Source organism: Malaclemys terrapin, chromosome 19 (genome assembly GCF_027887155.1).
Source record: "Malaclemys terrapin pileata isolate rMalTer1 chromosome 19, rMalTer1.hap1, whole genome shotgun sequence".
In the NCBI taxonomy this organism is placed as follows: Eukaryota; Metazoa; Chordata; order Testudines; family Emydidae; genus Malaclemys; species Malaclemys terrapin.
In genome coordinates this window covers 16,007,016-16,026,971 of record NC_071523.1, presented here as the reverse complement: position 1 = coordinate 16,026,971, position 19,956 = coordinate 16,007,016, and the positions used below count along the sequence as shown (strand labels likewise).

At 50.4% G+C, this 19,956-nt stretch overlaps 1 protein-coding gene across 1 annotated transcript in view; it reads right to left on the bottom strand.

Annotated features, from left to right (window-relative positions):
- Positions 1–1,717: 1,717 nt before the first annotated feature.
- TMEM88B (transmembrane protein 88B) overlaps positions 1,718–19,956 on the bottom strand; it is a 41,019-nt gene continuing 22,780 nt past the window's right edge. Inside the window, exon 2 of the mRNA XM_054009277.1 lies at positions 1,718–4,127. Within this exon, the coding sequence (XP_053865252.1) occupies positions 3,858–4,127 (270 nt within the window). The 3' untranslated portion in view covers positions 1,718–3,857. The remainder of the gene's footprint in view (positions 4,128–19,956) is intronic.

Sequence of the window (19,956 nt, the reverse complement as noted above, 5' to 3'; positions counted from 1 at the left end):
GTGCCTAGGTCTTCGGCGGCAATTCGGCGGTGGGGGCCCCCTGAATCCTCTGGGCGGCCCTGACTCACACAGGAATTGCCAGACTGATTCAGCCATGGTCCAGTGTCCTGTCTCTGACAGTGGCCAGCACTGGCTGTTTCAGAGTGTGTTCAAGAAACCCTACAGTAGGCAATTATGGGATGACCTACACTCAGTGAAAATTTCTTCCTGACCACCAATAGTTAAAGGCTGTTTTATGCCCTGGAGCATGAGCGTTCGTAGCCCTTTTAAACCTCTTGTTTATTTGTAGTGTTTATTATTCTAACTATGGCTCTTCTTGGTTCCCATATCAATGTCCAATTCCATTTTGAATCCTGCTAAACTCTTGTCCTAAATGTCTAATTGACTGTCCCCTTGTTTTCATACTATGAGATAGGACTGAATGGAAAATCATGATCCACCTTCTTGATCCCATTCACTATTTGTACTGTTATGTTGAAAGCTGCCAATGGCTGCCATCCGTTGGGTCTCTGATCCAAAAACAATTGTAATGGCTGCGCCAAGCACTCTTTCAGACTCCATAGAAGGAAAAATTAAGCCCCTTTATGTACTAGAGACAGCTACAAACAATGGAGCGATCAGTCAAGGCACATGGCAGGATACAGCTAAGCTGTGTGGACTGGGAAGGTCACCCTGATAGGCCTGACACAGGGGCTAGGATATTGGTTCTGCAGCTGGTGTGCATGAAGGGCAGAAAGCCAGAGAAAGCCATCAGAAAGCCAGGAGAAGCAGGTGTGAGTGTGATCCTGAGAGGAGGTGGAGAGACATTGTTTCTTGAGCACAGAGCTTACTGGTGTAGCAGACGTGGGGATTCTGAGCAAGGAAACTGCCTGCTGTTGGTTTTTCCTACTGTGTTCGGGGAAACAGGACTTTGTGTGCATCTTGGGTAAATAAACAAGATTGCCCCAAGAACAGACCTGCCTCAGAGCATCAATTTCTCATCCTATAATGGAAGCAACCCTGCAAGGCCCCCCTTTGTCTAACCTCTGGGGCCAAAGGAGCAACAATTAAAGATGGCCAAAGAAACTTCAACGGACCCATATTCCGTCAGAATACGCAGTTCCATTGAAATCAAACCACTTCACAAAATCAGGTCAATTTTTCTGGCATTGTGTTTGGGGGAAAAACAGGGGGAAATGTTTTGACATTTTCTCAGTGAACCGTTTTGTTTGTTTTGCAACAGTTTTCATTTCAAATTTGTAAAAATGTTGTCTGATCTACAAAACAAAACGGACAAAACTGAAAACGCAACACTTCAGCTGACCCGGAGAGGGTGTTTTGGGGGAATTTGCCTTCACGGAGAATTTTAAAAGCTTAAAAATCTCAAAACACTTCACGGAACAGACCTCGCAGCCTCCACGTAGCTCTCGCAACAATACTTTGATCATGTCCCCTCTTATTCGTCTCCTAAGATAGTCAGCGATCGCTCTTCACCTGACAGTCGTTCCTGGCCCCGAGCCATTCTCCTCAGGCGCGACTGGGCCCGGTTGCTGCCCACCTGCTGACCACACACATTTGAGCTTGCCATGGAATTTCCAATGGCGTTAGCCTTCTCCTGCTGTCCAGTGTTCAGCTGCCACCCCCCTCAGCTTCCCATGGTCACTTTACTCCCATGTCATTTGCAGGGATGGCCCCAGGGCCTTACGCCCTTAGAATGAAAACCAAACCCCAGAGAAAATACACAAATTAGTCTTTAATATACAGCGAGGGGCTCCAATGGCCCGGTCACATTACAATGGGCATCACACATGAACAGGGTGGACCGCCAGTGCTCAGACAGCGAATGCAGAGCGGCCCCCATGGCGGAGTCCCCAGCATGGGGTTTATTTACACATCAGCAATTGAAGCGGTTACAGTGGACAGAAGAACAACGGCGACTGGGGATACACAGCTTCCAGTGGTCAATGGCATCCAGCTCGGAAAGGCCCTCCTCAGGCCTGGTCCAAAGCCAGCTGAAGTCAAGGGAGAGACTCTCATTGACGTTGCTGGGCAACGGAGCAGGCCCTCTGTGAGTTCTACGGTGCCGGGTGAGGATGGGAACCCAGACTGGATCTCTTGCTTCGATAGGTTTAGATTGTGTGGCTCCCTCCCCCAGAAACAAACCCCTCCAAACTACCGGAGAAAGGTGCTGGCCGGAGAGCCCCGAAGAATGAAACCCCTTGTGTCTATAGGTGCATCCTGGATAGCAGTGAGGGCCGCGTCCCTTGCACTGCCCTGCGATGTGCCTCAGCTCTGCGCTGGGGCGGGGAATGTCGTCTCTGTGGCCCATTCAACCCTTGGCCTGTCTGTGGAGACCGGGCACGAGATGGGTCAGCGAGTGCCAGCTGCCGGAGTGGCTTTTGACTGCCAAGCCCTGTCCACTAGACAAGTGGTTCCCAAACGTTTTACTACAGTGACCCGCCAACTGCGTTTTGTCTGTTTTTCAGACCCACCATTATGTTTACAAAAGGCCCAGATTCATGGGAGGGGCCCAAAATCACAGGCCAGGGTCCTCCACCACTGCCGCTGTCTCCCCCCTCTCCCCCAAGGGGGCACAGATCACCCGCAGCAACCCCTGTCCCTCAGTCTCCCAAACTGAATCCCGGCCGGATGCGGAGGGGAGGCCCCAGGCTGGTGGGGGGCGGAGAGTGAGCCCTGCCTGCCCTCACCCTGCAGCAACGGCTGCTACCCTGCAGGGCTGGGCCCAGCTCCCTGCTCCGGGCACTGCAACCCTATCCGCCAGGTCGCAGCGCCACTCAGGTTTGACCCAGCTGCCCCACCATCAATGCCCAGAGCGGGGAGCCAGTCCCAGGCACTGCGGGGTGAGTGTGAGGTGGGCTTGCTTTCCACATCCCCACTCCCACCCCCAAGCCCTCCCTCTGCACCAGGTCCATAACTCATCTAGTGGCGGGTTGGGACTCACTGTCTGGGAAACACTTCACTGGACAATACCCAATGTCTAGCAGGCCATGGCATGGCCATCAGATTTCAATAACCAGCATCAAAGCAGGCAGGGTTCAGGCCAGCACCCTGGGGGGAAGGTACCCACAGCCCGGTTGAGATTCCCCAAGCCACCCGGTCCCCACTAATCACAAAAGGAACACAGTCACCATTATAACCTGCTACGAGAGCAGCTGTGCACAGCGGGACGGACATAGTCACAGTGCAACAAGGTGACAACTCCTGAGTGTCGTATAGGCCCAGACTCACAGGTTCATTTGCGGGGCCAGAGACCCGTGCAGCCACAATAGGATTCTAGGCGGGGGGGCCACAATGGACCCCCTCCTGGCTGAATGTGTATTTTACAGGGGGCCACTTCTCTGGGACAAAGGATGCAGCTTTTTAACCACACAGCTACTTTTCCCTGGGGCCTGTAGCGCCGCCAGCAGCCCCTTCCATCACTGCGCAGTCTAGTCCAGGACGTAAGGAGATCCCGTGTTCTGATGCCAAGCCGCACAAAGTTGGGAGCCAGGGAGAACCACAGGGCCTGTCTGTGTCCAGCAGCCTCAATGAAGCATCCCCATTTCTAAGTCAGCGAGTCCTGTCTCTTCTGTACCAGCAGGGACGTGATTGGCCCTGCGTAAGTAGCAGGAGGGCGAGCCCCTTTGACACACTTTTGTCCATATGCTTTGGTGCCTTTCCATCACAATGGGGAGAACCTGCTGAGGGTTACAGACTTAGGTACCGCTACAGGAGAGGGGTTCATTCCAGACCCAGCTCATTCCTCTATCCCGAAGGACTCTGAGAGCCTATGCCTACCAGGACGCCAGATGGTGACTTTGCAGGTGCCAAGGGGGATGTATTGGGGGGATGGGGCTGGGGGAGCTGGTGCAGCCAGCTCATACCCAGGCCTTTACTTGAGTGCTCCACTCCTTGGTACAGCTGCACAGCCCTCCCTCCTCATACCAGCGCCACTTCACCCCTTTGTAGATGGCCCTAGCGTAGGGCTGGAAGCATTGGAAGAGGCGGAGGCGCCGCGCCAGGCTGCAGTAGACGGCCATGGCCACCACGATGAGCGGGGACATGATGACGAAGCCAAGGATGATGAGGGCAGAGGAGCTGTTGTCGTCCAGGATGGTTTTGCAGTAGTAGGCGGAGGAGTGCAGCACCTGCAGGAGACAGGAGAAAAGGCAAAGCGGGTTAGAGACCTGGGGCAGGAGACAGGCTTCCTTAGCGCCATCGCGCTCATGTGCCAGATATTAGGGAAAACTATTTCACTAGGAGGGTGGTGAAGCACTGGAATGGGTTACCTAGGGAGGTGGTGGAATCTCCTTCCTTAGAGGTTTTTAAGGCCCGGCTTGACAAAGCCCTGGCTGGGATGATTTAGTTGGGCCCTCAGGACAGCATGATCCACGAAAGCGCTTCAGAAACAAGCACCGTGCCCCAAAGCTGAATAATACCACAACTGAAGGGGTGGAAAAGCACAGGGCTGGGAACCAGGAGATCAGGGCTCTATGGCCTGCATGTATTAGGGGCAAAATGCTCCCTGCAAAAAGCCCATCAGATTCCAACAGAATCCTGTTACTATTTGTAATGGCTCCAAGAGGCCCGGCCAAGGTCAGGGTTCCATTGTGCTAAATAGACACAGAATAAAAATCCCTGCCCCAAAGACCTCACAGTCTAGAGAGCTAAAGGAAGTACAGTTAGCTCTGTTCCCAGAAGGGAGCTGAGACCCAAGGTGTGTTCTCGTTGCAAGTTAGCCTGGGCGTTGCCCCTAAGCCTGCTCCTATCCACACACACAGCGCTTTCCCCTGAACATTGTGGTGCATTCATCCCAAGCTAGCTGGCCCAGCTAGGCTAGAGGTCAAGTGCCACATTATGGACAGAGGCTAACCCACTCCAGTGCTGATAGTCCTCCAGTGCCTTCCCACAATCCCACCGTGGGTCCGGAAGGGCAAACAAGTTCTTCAGCAATTTACTGGGAGAGAATCCTAGAGGGGCTCAGCTTACTGCAGCCCAGAGACCCATGGGATATATGCCCCCAGAAGTCCTAGCGACACACATGGGTGAGTGGAGCACGAGGGAGGACACAGTAGCACAGCAGGGCTTTGCAGTGTGGCTGCTCATCCCCAGGCGAGGCTAACCTGGGTGCTGATCACCTGGGCCAATTCTGCAGTGAAGACACAGATGAAGGGACTTGCCCAAGGTCCCACAGACCAGTAACTGAATTCCTCCTGGGTCCCCATCCAGCGCCTAAGCCCCAAAAGCAGCCTTCCTCTCTTCCGATCCAGGCCTGGCGATTTCCAGGCTGCCTCACAGAAACTCTTTAATCAGGCGTTTAGTTAATCAACCATCATTACAAGGCCAGGGCGTTGCATTCAGATAATGGAGCAGGAAATGTTCATTTTATTGACTCACCCCTAATAATATACTTTTGTATTTGCTAGTTTTGGGATACAAAGATCCCTGGTGCTACAGTGAGGCGGGCTGCAAAAGCACATTGACAATGATAGAAAAATAAAGAAAATACAGCTAGTCTTAGCTTCTAATGACAGACAAAGAGGATGGGGGAAATAGATGGGCTTGTGGTTAAGGCAATGGTCTGAGACCCCCAGCCAAGCCATCAGTTGAGTTCTCAGCCCTGGCACACCCTGCCTGCACACATCAGTGCTATCCTAGCTTTCAATCTTCTGCTCATATATCAGATCCCTTTCTCCTGTTCAGCACCTTCTAAGATCTTCAGGGCAAGGACTGTCTCTCACCGTGTATTTGTGTGGTGCCTCATACAATGGAACGTCCATCTCAGCTAAGGGCTCGAAGCACCATTATAACACTAATAAAAAGAACAGGCGTTCCAAGTGCAGCTACCCATACACTCTGCATGAGCGGACGATAGCAGTTTCCCCCGTCTCTTTCCCTTTTACAAGGCTTCTCTTTCTTTCTCAGTGTCCCCACAGCAAACACAACCCATCTGGTTTTAAACAATCCTTATTGGCTCCCCGCGGCGTAAAAGGCAACCTATAAGTAAAGGAAAGGCTCTGAAAAGCATTAGCCCAAAGACAGAAGGACCGTGCTCGCCAAGTTGCTTCTGCCCTGCCAGGGCATGGCTCCCCCCTGCACCCGTTCAAAGGCAGAAAAGACTGTGTTCTCCACCCCTGGCTTTCTCTTCTGATCTGACGGACGTACTCACAAAGGGATACAGGGATATTCTCTCAGCTGGAAGCAATTCACTTTGCTTACGAACTGGAACTCGAGGCCTTCCAAGCTAATGGTCCAGGCACCGCTGAATGGGGGAGCTTAATGTTCCAGTCCTTGCTGTCTCATCACGCGTGACTTGAGCTCAGTTTGTGGGCTAGGTTTATGATTTCACAGGGAGGCTGTCAAGTCATAGGAGACCCAACATTTAAGGTCTGCACAAAGACGCTTCTATATGTCCGAAGGGGACGTTGCTCTGCTTATGAGCAGAAAGAGCAGCCATTTTGTTCTCAGAGCTGTGCACCCTGTTACGGAGGGAACACACATACTGTGCTCTCTCTCATGGAGACTTTATTATGGCTAATTTTTGTTGTCATTTTTCTTTAATATGAAACAAAAGTCCCTTTGGGTCTGGACCTACCTGATTACCATTTGTATGTAAAATAACATGACACCCTCCAGCCTGGATGGTTTCAACTAGGCATAATTAATGCATGGCACATACAATGGACATTTCTTTATAACTCATACATCTGTAAGAAGGCGCTGTTAGATCCCACAGAGGGGTATAGGAAGGAGAAATAGAGAGAGATACAGAGAGCCTTTCTGTGGCCTTCTCTCTCTAGCATTATTTCAGCAAGTAGTTACACGGGAGAGGCGGGCTCATCTTTATCAGATTTTTGTATACATTGTTGCTATCCCACAGTTGGTGCAATTCATCCCTGCTGCATTGCCATTCGTGCTCACTCACTTCCCTAGCTCACAAGGGCGTCTTGGCACTTACTAACTCAAAGAACTTGGAAAATGCAAAGTCCAACATCAGCGCCAAGTAATACCTGCACTGGAAGTGGAATTGCAGCTGAACAAATCCCTCCGTTCCTTCCCTGTGCTGCAGCCAGTCGGAAAGGTGCTGCCACTCGTGCCCCTAAACTGAGCCAAACACAACACCTTTGGAAGAAACAGCCCATGCAATCCAAACCCAGCAAAAGCATTTTCCAAAGCTCCCAGAACGAGCGAGGTTTCAATCTGGAGGAAGTTTTGACTGGCCAGTTACAACCTGCGGGTTTTGTCTGAAAAGTGTTCTTTGGTGCAGACCCTTTTGTTTCAACCTCTGCAGCATTGACCTCTTTCAATCACTCTCCTAGCTGAGAGCTCATTTTCAAGGTCATGCCATTTCAAAATGGTTCTTTCTCCTTCCTCCCCTCCTCCCCGAGGCACTAAGCTGAATGGCTGATTTTATGTTTTTAATCTCGCCCCTGCCTCCCCCCCCCCCCGGCTGGCAATTCTCTTGTATAATTAATGCAGAATTAATAGGAGGTAAGGATGTTTTCTGAGAATAGCTGATGGGGTTGATGTCAAGGTCAATTAATTACTGGTGATGGAAGCAAATGAAAGCTCCCCATCCCAGCTCGAAAGCAACTGCCCGCAAGAAAGATCTTAAACCCAGCCAAGCAAGAAATTAAAACTCAACCCAAGCTGATCTAGCCAAATGAAGCCGTCTCTCAAAAAGGTCAAGCGCTCTGAACTGTTTCACCAGACGGCTGGTTTTCTGCCAGCTGCCTTTGATGCAGTTTTCACACCTTCCCTCTAGGTTCGCATTCCTCCTTCAGGGCCTTTGCATTTAATTTCACACTGACCCCATTCAGCCCTGGGCTGACAAGGCTTTAGAGTATCTCTTGGGCTAGAGAAAAAACAGAATTTGGTGATGGGGAATAGAAAGGCGATTGGGGCTGCGGGATATTGATGGCCCCCGTGGTTCTCTTGGGCTCCTTAGCTCCCAGACTGACTAACACAGTCAACACACAGGCTCTCCCAAAGTTCTGGCCTGGAATAACCAGTCAGAGAATGCATTACAGAGTAGACAACAGGTGTAAATAGAGTCAGTGGAGAGCACTGTTCTTAATGGAATTGAAACCATTTATACCGGAACAGAATTGCCCACTATGTTTTTCCCACCAGGGCAAGTGCCCTCCCATGTCCCTAAAGTTGTGAGAACGGGGACAAAACTGGAGCCATTTATCCAAACCCAATGAGCTGTGGGTGTCTGGAAAAAACAGGAACAAGTCCAAACTACCTTGCTTTTGATTTTGCCAACACCAAAGTCCCATCAGTAAGGTTTTGCAAAACCTAGGCCAAAGCCACCTCTCGTTCTGCCTGTCTCTGATCATTATTAACCAGCCTTCACCTGGTTGCTTCATGGGGTTAAAACTTGGAATCTTTTAGGATATGTTGATTGTCAGAAATTTGTCGATTTCACCAACAAACCTCGCATGTTTATTAAGAATAAAACCTTATGTTAAGAACTAAGAAGTGTACTTATTTTTTTGTCCAGTTCATAGCTTTGGAATCAATCTAAACTGCACAATTCAGGCAGCTTTAGCCATAATGAGGAGAAGCAAAATGCAAACAGCAAACCTCTGAAAACCTCCTAGGGCAGCCAAAAAAGCTATTTAGAAGCAGGCAGCTTCCCACCACCACCTGTAAATCAGAAGTGTTTATAAAACCCTCATTCAATATCCTTCTTCCCAAATTTCACCAGCTTTGGATTCCCCCCGTGCTCCCCTATGGATCCAGCTGCTAAAAGGCAACTGATCTTGTCCAACTTTGTAACCTCATTGTTTTGACGTTGGAATAAAATCTCTTCAAGCAGAGAAAGGTTCATGCCAGGTTCTCAGCAGAGGGCAACTTGCTGCGTTGTCTGCCTTCCTACTGGGCCTTTTTCCTTTAGCACAAAGAAAAAGGGTTCTCAGTACATGGCACATGCAATAGATCAGATGCAGAGGCCCCCCGCCTCCCTTCCTTTTAAGGGGAGAGACCTTGAAGGATATCAATGCATTTGTACTGTAGCCTGCAAGTTAGGTAGCTCTCCTCTCCATCTGTATTCTGTAGTAGTGTGGCTGGGTTCCAGCTAGCTTGAAATCCCGACTGCGGGATGTTTAATAAGAACAGTCTATTTGCATGAGCCAGTGCCAGACAAACCACATAAGACAATAGGCAAATATTTCTGGTAATAACCCCACCGTCATAAGTGCCTGCAAACTGGATGGGTCTGGGCTGCATAGTTTGGCTCTGTGGTTATGTCTACACTTAAACCGCAACAGTGCAGACGCTCACTACAGCGACGGGAGAGGCAGCGCTTGGTGGACAGAATCTACACTGGGGGTTAGGCCGGCTTACCTGCGTTGCTCAGAGATATGGATTTTTCCCACCCCTGAGCCACATTGCTGGGGCAAACTTACTTTTTAGCGCAGACCTGGCCTGAGTCTGAGCTTTCAAGGAATTTGAGCCCTACTTAGACTGTGAGATCTTTGGAGCAAAGACGACGTTTTCCTTGTACGTGGGTATGGCACCTCCCACAATGGGGACATGGTATCTGCCTAGGGTCTCTAGATGCTATCGCAATGCAAACAAGATGACAATAATGTATTCCAATCCCTGGTTTTGGTTCAGCCCTTTACAGACACAAGCCAGCTGTAAAGTTTGCATTCTGATCTGATAATGTGTTCTAAGAACTTGTTTTCACTGCAAGGTTAACTCGGGTTCTTACTGTTGGCCCCACCCTGATTCCCGTCTACACCCCAAAACCTCTCACTCACTGGTTTGTCCAAAGGTAGAGGCTAACACCTGAGTGCTACCAACGCTTGAGCTGGTAACCCAACAACTCTGCAATGTGGATGCAGACGTAAGCCACTTGAGTGCTGACAGTCCTCTTTCCCACAATTCCATCTGGGAACTATTTTCTAGCCATCTTCTTACTCTTTGCCTCCCATTCAACCAGAAGTCACCTGCCAGTTCCCAAAGTCTGGTTCATAGAATCATAGAATATCAGGGTTGGAAGGGACCTCAGGAGATCATCTAGTCCAACCCCCTGCTCAAAGCAGGGCCAATCCCCAGACAGCTTTTTGCCCCAGATCCCTAAATGGCCCCCTCAAGGAATGAACTCACAACCCTGGGTTTAGCAGGCCAATGCTCAAACCACTGAGCGATCCCTCCCTTTGCACCCCACATTCACATGTGCCCTGCTGTACGTGCAACGTTTCTAGCACTGGTACAACTGGTGGTGAACAGAAGGCATCTGGGGCACCATCCTCCCAGCATGCTGCCAGCTGGCTTGAAGCTGTAACTAGGGTGCTGAATGATCTTTGCGGCGAGGTCAGTAAAACCTCAGATTTTGGGACCAGGACCCCAAATCTATAATGCTATGAGGCCGTCTCCAAGAAGCTGACAGAGGAAGGGACCCACTGGATGGGATGTTAGTGTGAGGAGAAAATTAACCTCTGAAGAATCTATACTGGCAGACCATGGACCACAATGCCTAGTCTGGTAATGCCCCGAGACTGCGCCCACTCTGTGAGGAGCTGGACAGGGTGGAATTCTTCCAGGGCAGCACTAGGAACCGTGGACTACAGTGCCAGGAGGTCTAAAGTGCCTCACACTATTGATTGTCACCCCAATGTGGATGCAGTCAATTGGACAACCTCAAGTCTGACTTTGTGGTGTAACTGTTCTCCACTGGTCTTAGCCACCTCCAGTGCTCACACCTGAGCACCAATGACCCAAGTGAACTCAGCAGCAAAGACACCCTGAAGAGCTCTTTGGGTTCAGGCAGCTCAAGCAGAACTTTCTGTGAAAACGTCAGTTCTTCTCACCTTCCCACTCGCTGTTCAATGCCTGCCACGCAGAGGGGCTGCCTTTGTTGCATCTGAGTCCTAAATCTGCGTCTCTCTTACGCTATTTTATTTCTTTGTCTCTCGTGTCATTAGACACCAGAACTAGGGTTTGTTTTGTAGTGTTGGGCTGTGAACAAACTGTGTGGCTTCATGTCATTTTGATTAAAGTCTGACTCAGTTCCTAATGTGTACACGAGCGGGGGTGGAATAAGCATATGTGATGGGAGAGAGGGCACCTAAACCAGTGGTTATTACTTTGTTAAGGCCGTAGGCATGTCAGTTTTCTTTTCAGGATGAAATATTTCTGTGCTTAGCCCTCTCCTCCCACCCCGACCCCGCCAAGTGACGGTAGTTCTCATGGTTGATGCTAAACAGAGAGCCCTAGAACGTGAGATCTTCGGTTTATTCCTGATTATTCCTGGTTATTTCTGGAGGTTTTTAAGAACAGGCTGGACAAACCCATCAGGGATGGTCGAGGTTTACTTGGTCCTGCTACAGCACCGGGGGCTGGACTTGATGACTTCTTGGGGTCTCTTCCAGCCCTACATTTCTGTGATTCTATGATGCTGTACTATTGATCCAAGGAGGCGTCTTTCTGTTGCCTGCAGAGGAGTTTGGATCAGGCGCTAAGTGACATTGCCCACTTCCCGCTACGTGGGAACTGGCTGTGCTGTGGGAAACCCTGGAAGCTTCTCCCCCAGGAGCTGGACTGAGATCCCTTCTTACCCACCCCTCCATCCAACCAATCTCCTTTCACAAGGGCCTTGTAAAATGACCCAACCTGTCAGATGGCAAAAATATGTGTTTACCGAAGCAGTAGACAGGTCTGCAGAATTATAAGTGAGGGACATGGACATAATGGTCTAATTAAACCTGTAATCTGACAAGTGTTATATACTTTTGGCAATAAAACAGGCTCATCTGGCAGCCTGGAGATTAAATACACCCCACGATAGGCGGCCTGCTACAAATGAGGAGCATGCTGGTACTTTATATTCTTCAATAAAACACAATAGCATGTTAATCAGATACTATTCGCCAGGCCAGTGGTGGGGATGATGGAGGTTTTGGCACATTCACATTGTGCTTTTCCTGCCAAATGATGCAAAAAACGCTTGTCAAGCAGAAATAGGAGCTACCGCTGGAGTGGACCGTGGAAGCTGTTCAGAAAGTGAGCTGGCATGTTACACAGCCATTTAGGATAGGAAGCAAAGAAGGACATTGTATCAAATTGGAACGGTCAGGGGATGAGCAGAATGGAATCACCCAGCATGGAATTTGCTCAAGACTATCTATCTGGATTTCTAAAAGATCACCCAACCCTATGGTAATTGAGACACATGGGACTAACACCTCTTGTCTTGCCAAAACAAAGTGTCCTGGAGTCTTTCGTGACGCGTCATGGCTGAAAAAGTGCCACCAATAAGGCACCAAGAGCATGTGCTGCGGACCGAGATCTACACGAAGGTCTTGCATGCAAATCATTGACCTACCTCAAGTCTCCTTAACCGTGTGAAATTGAACAAAATTGCAGCGCTGGGAACTACAGTCACATCCGACTGGGCCTCCTTAGCCCTTCCCACACATACGTGATCTCCGCTAGGAAAACAGGCCGAGAGACCAAGCCAGACCCACAACAAAACTTCAGCATAATCCCCCCAGCACTGCAGCAGCATTTCAAAGAGCGTCGCTCTCATGAGGGGCGGAAGGAGTGCTGGAAACGTGCAATATTGCCACTGACATGAATGGGCAATGACTCTTACTTGGTGAGAACAGCTGACCCCAGCGGCTTCTCCCGCCTAGCTGGAGGATATAATAGTATCCCCGTTAGACAGGCCTCCTCCGCAATTTTCCTCTCAGTTTTTTTGAACTCTTCTCTCATCTCCCTCATCAGCTAGTGTAATGTACTTGCTTCACAGCCCAAGTACAGTCTGATTATCCTATTTGAATGTAAGTGATGAATATGCAAATGATCATTCTCTGACTCCTACTGCAGAATATTTTCAGCTCATTCATCTTAGGGTCTGTAGGTCTAATAGGAATTGCCTTTTAATGTCTCTGTATTAATTCCCTCTGCAGAAGAAACAGGGAAAGATATGGACAATGCTTCCTGGATACTTTTTATTGTAGCTCAGTGATTCCCTATTGCTGAGATCTAGGGTCTGAACAGCAGAGTCGGTCAGTGCCCCACTCCTTCACCGCTGGTGACCTGGATTCAAATCCTGCCTTGTGGATCACAATACGGGGAACAGTCCTGATGTTTCCAGCCTAGTCTTTGAGGTAGCTTCCAGTGCACGGAGGGCGAGTGAGAAGTTTAGATGTAGGTTCACAGGGATGTGTGCAGGGAATTGTGGGAATGGCAGCGAAGGCCAGGCTTGACCCACACCTTTGCTATCACCCGGCTGCAAAGTGGGTGAGTAGGGGGCGGGTCGCAGCTCAGCCTGCACCCCTACCCACATGAGCTCACCAGTTCAGGAGCTACTTGCCCTGCGGTGCAGAGGGAAAGGCTCTGTGTGTGACCATACAAAGGTCTGGGCACCTTTGCGCGCTGTCACACATGGAGAGCTGGCAAGGCCATTTGTGGGGAGAGCAGGGCTGGATTAGTGGGGGGCTGCAGGTCAGGACTGAGGGGTGTCAGCAGGGCTATTTGTGGGGAACGCAGCCACGCAGGGCTGGATTAGTGGGGGGTGCAGGTCAGGACTGAGGGGCATCAGTACGGCTGTTTGTGGGGAACGCAGGGCTGGATTAGTGGGGGGTTCAGGTCAGGACTGAGGGGTGTTGGCAGGGCTGTTTGTGGGGAGCGCAGGGCTGGAATTGTGGGGAGCGCAGGTCAGGACTGAGGGGCATCGGTAGGGCTGTTTGTGGGGAACGCAGGGCTGGATTAGTGGGGGGTGGAGGTCAGAACTGAGGGGCGTCAGCAGGGCCGTTTGTGGGGGACTCAGGGCTGGATTAGTGGGGGGTGGAGGTCAGGATTGAGGGGTGTCAGCAGGGCTATGTGAGGGGGCGGCACAGAAAAACTAGGCCGTGCTGCAGCTCAGTGTTCATTACTGTAGCACACTGGGAAGGCTGTGGGTGCAGTGACGTTTGGATAGTGCCTGCACCCTGTAATGGTCCACATCTCGTGCTTTCATCTCTCATTAAGTTCACCCATAAATGGACTGAAAGCCTTATCAGAGGGCAAATGTCAATGCTTAACAAGCCGAGTGGGAGCCAGGAGAGAGTTGGTAACCCCACTCTGAGCCCCGGCCCCTCCTGGCCCCCAGAGCAAGCAGGGAGCAGGGCAGGAGTTGTGACTCTGGGTCACAGCCAGTCTCTGACTCACTCCTGGGGCACGACCCATTACTCAGGCCCAGCTCGAGCTCTCCAGAAAGCAGGCTAGAAAGAGCAGGAGCCCTGGGCCGCTCCCTCTCCCTCTTGCCAGGGAACCCTGCTCCATCTGCTCACACCAGAGCTGAGCAGAGGCAAGGCTGGAGCCGCCTGTGGGGAAGCAGATTAAGGTTTAACAGTCCCCCTAGAGCTGAGCCTGGGGGGCTGCGGTGAGGACAGGGGCTTTGACGGCCATGTCAAAGAAATCCCAAAGTCATTTCCCCCCTTTCCTAAGCAGGGGTTTCCGTGTGTGATGCCCCCGACATCCACTCCCACTCCAGACTCTCCTCAGACTACGACAGCAGCAGCAATAAAGCCACGTGCCAGCACCGCCTGGGGGTGTCAGGCCCTTTGGGTGTGAGGAGGAGTAAAGCCAGGAGCTGGGTGGTATGTGCTGGGTTGTTGGGGGTGGTTATTTATTTTTACCCACTGCGTAGATTCATCGCTAAGATGGTCAAAAAGGACCTTTGTGATCATCTAATGTGACCTCGGCCTCACACAGGTCCTGGGGTTTTGCAGCTCACGTTATTATACCCCCGCAGCGACTGGTTGGCTACAGGGCGATGGACGCTGACCTGGATTTCAGGACTCCCTCATCAAACCTCACCTGCGTCCCTGAATGAAGCCACCCGCTGCTGTGCAAGGGGCATATATAAGGCCAGCTCCGGATCCCTTCACTCATGCCTTACTCCAGAAGGATTTCTGTAGCGTTACTTGAATAAGTAAGGAGTTATTTGCACTGCTCTGCATGAGTAAGGGTGCCCAAATCTGTCCCTTACATATTGCTACGCTGAAAGGTGTTAACAGCACCTGGCTGAGATCCAAAGAACACAAAGCCAACGCGGGGGACAAATACTTTTAAAAGCTCAGCAGAAGGCACAATTTATGCAGCAAAACCAGCTGCAGACAATGATGGTAGCCACCCGAAGCACAGAGCCGCACGGCAAGGCCAGTTCTAGCCCAGGTTGATTTGCAAACACCGGGGCTCGGGTATCGGTTGCAGGTTGTGTGTTAGAGGCAAAACGTGAAGAGGAGCTGTTGTGAGTGTGACATGGAGAAGAAGCCGAGACAGAGCGTCTTAGGCACAGAGGTCACTGGAGTGGCAGACTTGGGGGTTTCTGCTGTGATTTGTGTCTACTTCATTCAAGGAAGCAGGACTTTGTGTAAATCAACACAATTGCACCAAGACCAGGACGGAGTCATATCATTGATTTCTCCACCTAATGGGAACAACCCTGCAAAGGCCTTAGAATTTGGCTAACTGCTCAGCCCAAAGGACAACAATATGCTACAAGCCGCTATTGTGTCTTTCATCCAGGAGCATCACAAAGGACTTGGCTGCTGCCCCCCACCAGACTTACCCTGTCAAGAGCCCTTGACAACCACGGACTAAATTCCTGACCATCCAGCTGTCAGAGAAGGCAGCCCTGTCACCCTGCTCCCACCCCTTCACACACAGGCTGGGCTCCTCGCATGAGTGACAGCAAGCGCTGCTACTGCTGAAAGTGGGCTGCTTCTCAGCGCTCCCCAGTCGATCAGCAGCCGCGGGAGAGCCGTTTCCAGTGCAGGCCCAGGGAGCTGGCGTGTTTGACACCTGATGTCCAGGACTGCAGCTCCCGCAGCGCAGACGCACCCCGAGTCCTGCGCACAGCGTTGCTTCCCGATCCCTACGCACTCTGCCTGGCCTCTGCTGCTCCGTGTACGGATTAGTGCTTTGGTAGTGCTCATGCCAAGCGGGTGCCACCGATGCTGTCAGAAGGAAAACGCTAACGAGGTGAGTGGAGGAAGAATATTGCAGCGCTAGCCTGGCTGAAGGAGGACGAAAACAGATCACCCTGCACTTCATTACACACTGACACAAGAAGGGCAATTTTCCGAAGCCTGGGCCTGAAAAGAAAACGTACTGGCCTAATTAGGATATGTAACACTGGTATCGGAGGGCAAAGGTCAGTACTTAAGCAGGTGTGGGATTGCTAAGGTCTGGGGCATGAAGGACGCTCTGCTCTCCGAAAGCCTCGCATCCCTGGAACAGAAGGACAGCAGCGGACGCACTGGCTACGGTTCAGTACTGGAGTGGAACGGCTGAAGTCCAGCCCTGTACAAGAAACTAATTCCCAACAGGCTACATGAGTTTGTCCCGTGATGGATGAACTTCGAAAGGATCAGAGTTCGGGTTCCGAGAAACACCTCCGAGTTTGGATGCTTTTATGAACTTGCAGTATTAGGCTGGGGGTGGGGGTAGGAGGATCCCCTGAGGTTTGCAGTCCCAGTCCCAGGAGGAAATGCCATGGGAAATGCTTTGCTCAGGAATGCTTCTAGCTCCTTGGCCAAATGGCATCCGGAAGTGCAGGAGCAGCCAGGAACATTGGAAATGAGGAGAAAAAAGACACTTGGACTTTGATCCTCACAGGAGTTAGGCGCCTAATCTGGGCCCTGGGTCCTATGAGAGACGCGTGGTGTAAGAGCCTGTGTAGGGTAGAACAGAATGGAACAGAGAAAAAAGAAAAGGGTCCTGGAGCATTTCAGAGCCTCCAAACAGGCTCATCTCCATGCGCCTTCTGTCCTAAAATCACATAAAGACTCAACAGGGTTTCTGCATTTTTCTTAAAACAATTTGCCTCTCCCCAGAATAGAAGGTCAGGAAAAAAACCTGCTACTAGTGTCTGTATTAGGACTAGCCTATGCTGAATCCAGCAGCCCGAGTGTAATGAGTCAGTCCCCTAGGATACTCAACCCTTGGCTAACCATGTTTCTGCTTTAATAATTGACAACCTAACCCATTTAGAAGTCTAAAGAGAAGCACTCAGCAGGGCTGCTGGTCTAGTTAGCCAGCTGTATGGCAGAGCATCCATTCAGTACCACGGCCCTAATGAAAGACTAGTTCAACGGGGTTGCAAACATGTACTTAAGCACTTTGGTGGACTCGTGTGTCAACCTCTTAGATTCTGGTATAAGCAGTGAAACGAAATGGCGATTTGTTTTTGACGTTCAGACTCTTGTTCCTCTTGTACACATCAGGGACCTCTGCCTCTGAGCTGCCCCCTCTGCCTCTTACCTCCTCATCTTGCTATTATAAAATGGCATTACGCCATTAAAGCTTTCAACCAAAAGCCATTAAAACCAAGCACTCTTTTGAAGGGAACAATTAGAATATTTGCTCTCACTTCCCAGGCTGCCAAGGGGAATGTTTAGTGACCAATCAGATCCTTGCTTCCCCCCGCCCATGACACTTTATGTAATATTGCAGCTTATAGTTCATTGGATTGAATGTTGAAGGAAAATGACTGTTTGCCTGCTGTTGTTATGCCCATGAAGTGATTACTTGGGCGGTGCATGCCCACCCCTACTATATTATGTCCCCAGAGGACTGTGAGCATTGGTGCCCAATAAATAAAATTGCTGGGACCTTTCGCTTTAGTAGGAAAACACCAGCAAGATCTTCAGAAGAGCAGGGAAATTAGCAGGGCAACCAAACAAAGACCGTGGACCCCAAGGAAAAGCAGGTTCCCCTTCACAGGCCCCTTAGCTCACGCAGCTCCCGGTTGGGCTTCGCCAGCAATCATTTCTCATCCTTTCATGGAAGTGGCCAATTCATTGGTTTTGTTTGTGTTTGTGTGTGCATGATTAAATGTCATTCCCTTGAAAGGGCCCGGGCTCAGAATACTTCCTGGCAGAAATAAAGCAATGAATAACAAAGGCGCAGGGAAAATCCCATTGCAACCCAAAAGCCCAGCTGGCTTATGAATTAGCAGTGGAAGCCCCAGCCACCGCAAGCATGGTTAGCAAGCTTTCCGTGCACACGTGGCTGCTAAGTACGGAGCTCTAGCTCACCTGCAGCACCTTGCCAGAGCGTTGGGGTCCGTTTTGTAGACATTACTGAACCAAAGCTCTGAATAGTCCCAGTTCCCCCGGAGACCCATCTTTCTTTACACTTCCCACCACTCTTGCTATGCTCAATAGAGACCTTGGGCTAGTCACCCAAGTCCAAGCCCGCCCAATCTCCTGAGTCTGAGCGGCTAGCCTAAGCTGCTGTCCATGCCACAACGTCTCCGCTACTGTTTTGAAGCGCTCTAGCTAAAGCAGCCCTAGCAGGCATCTGTCTACCCAGGCTGGGAATCACATCTCCTACCTGCAGTGCAGGCATACCGGCTGTGTTCTGTTCAGTTTAGTGTGCTCCAGAGGAGAGACGCACACTGTGCGCTCTCGTGGGGACTTTACATTGGTTCCTTTTGGTTTTGGTGTCCACTTCACCAAAACTAATGTAAGCCTCACCCCCTCTAGTGGTGGCTGGGCCACAGAGCAGTTGAGGAGCCTGCTACAGGCTCACCTAAGAGAGTTGTACCTGGTAGCTCAGGCAGTAGCAACTCCTGCTTTAAGATCCAGAAATCCCAGGTTTAATCCCTGTTGCCAATGCCCCAGCCAGGAAAAAGATGTTACCACACACACATGCACAACCGCCCTTTGGAGCATCATACCCAGCCTCTCCCCCCCCACCCCAGTCCCATCTGACTTCAGCGTAGCAAAGATTTCCTAAGTAACCATTCCTCCTATGGCTTCCCTGGTCCCTTTGGGGGGTGGTTCTCTGTGCCCTGGGGCATAGACCCCCATGGATCTCCGCAGTGCACAGACTCGGTATTCAGAGTGTGCACCAAGCCCTGAATAAGGTGGGCATGATATGGTCCCTGATGAACACCTGAGTCCATCTAGAGGCACGTCTTCATATTCCCTTTAAAGGTGCATTCACAGACACCCTTCCAATAATGCCCTCAGCTAGTCTAGCCTTGTGGAGCACCAGGTTCTCAGCGTTTTCTACAAAGCTGCTGTGTGGCCCAGGGTTGTTTTAAATACACGAGCACATCCCAGCCTGTGGATAGGGTTGGTCTCTTCTGCGGAGTGCAGGGGCTGAATAACAAAGACAATAGGAGGGCACTTTACATTACTAGGGGGATTCGTACCCACCAGCTAATGAGTGACAATTGCAACTTGCCTTGTCTATACTAATTTTAACACATTAGTTACCACGAGTTAACTAACACATGTTAAAAACCACACCCCTTCTTTCCTAGTGCAGACAAAGCCAGAGAGGCTAAGTGATTGGCCCAAGGTCATGCAGGTCAGTAGCAGAGCTAGGAACAGAAGACAAGTCTATTGGATGGAAGGTGCTATGGAAGCAAGATAATTATTATGGCTGAGTTTTGTAAAAGCGCCTAAAAGAGGTAAGCACCCCACTCCCACTGAATCCAAAGGGGATGGTTCTGAACTACAGCTGGTCAAAGAAAGATAAGCATTTTTATCAATCGGTGGTGGGGGTGCAATTCTCTAGTTTTTCCATGAACCCCCCAAACTTTCTGGGTTTTGAACATAAAAGCCAACTAAAGCTCAAAAATGATTTGCTTTTTTTGTTGAAAAAAGCCAAATTGTTGAAAGCAACTAACAGTTTCTGCAAAAACGTTTGTTCTTTTTTTTAAAAAGGCCATTTTAAAAAAAATCTGTTTTTTCCCACCAGCCCTTGTCCTCCCCTTTCCCAACGGCTGGGTTCCAGCTCGTGCCGTGTTTGGTTCATTCATTCCAGCCGCACACATCTGTCCCCTCAGTGGTGAGGAGTGCAGGACCCAGACTGTTTTGCTGCAGGCTGTCAGCTCACTGCCAGAGGATCTAGTTTGCTCTGAAATGTATCTAGTCATTTCCCTCAGTGTGAGTATCACATTGACCCTCATTAGTTTCCTGCAATAACCAGCCACTCTGCTCCTAATTTCCGAGCCCGGAT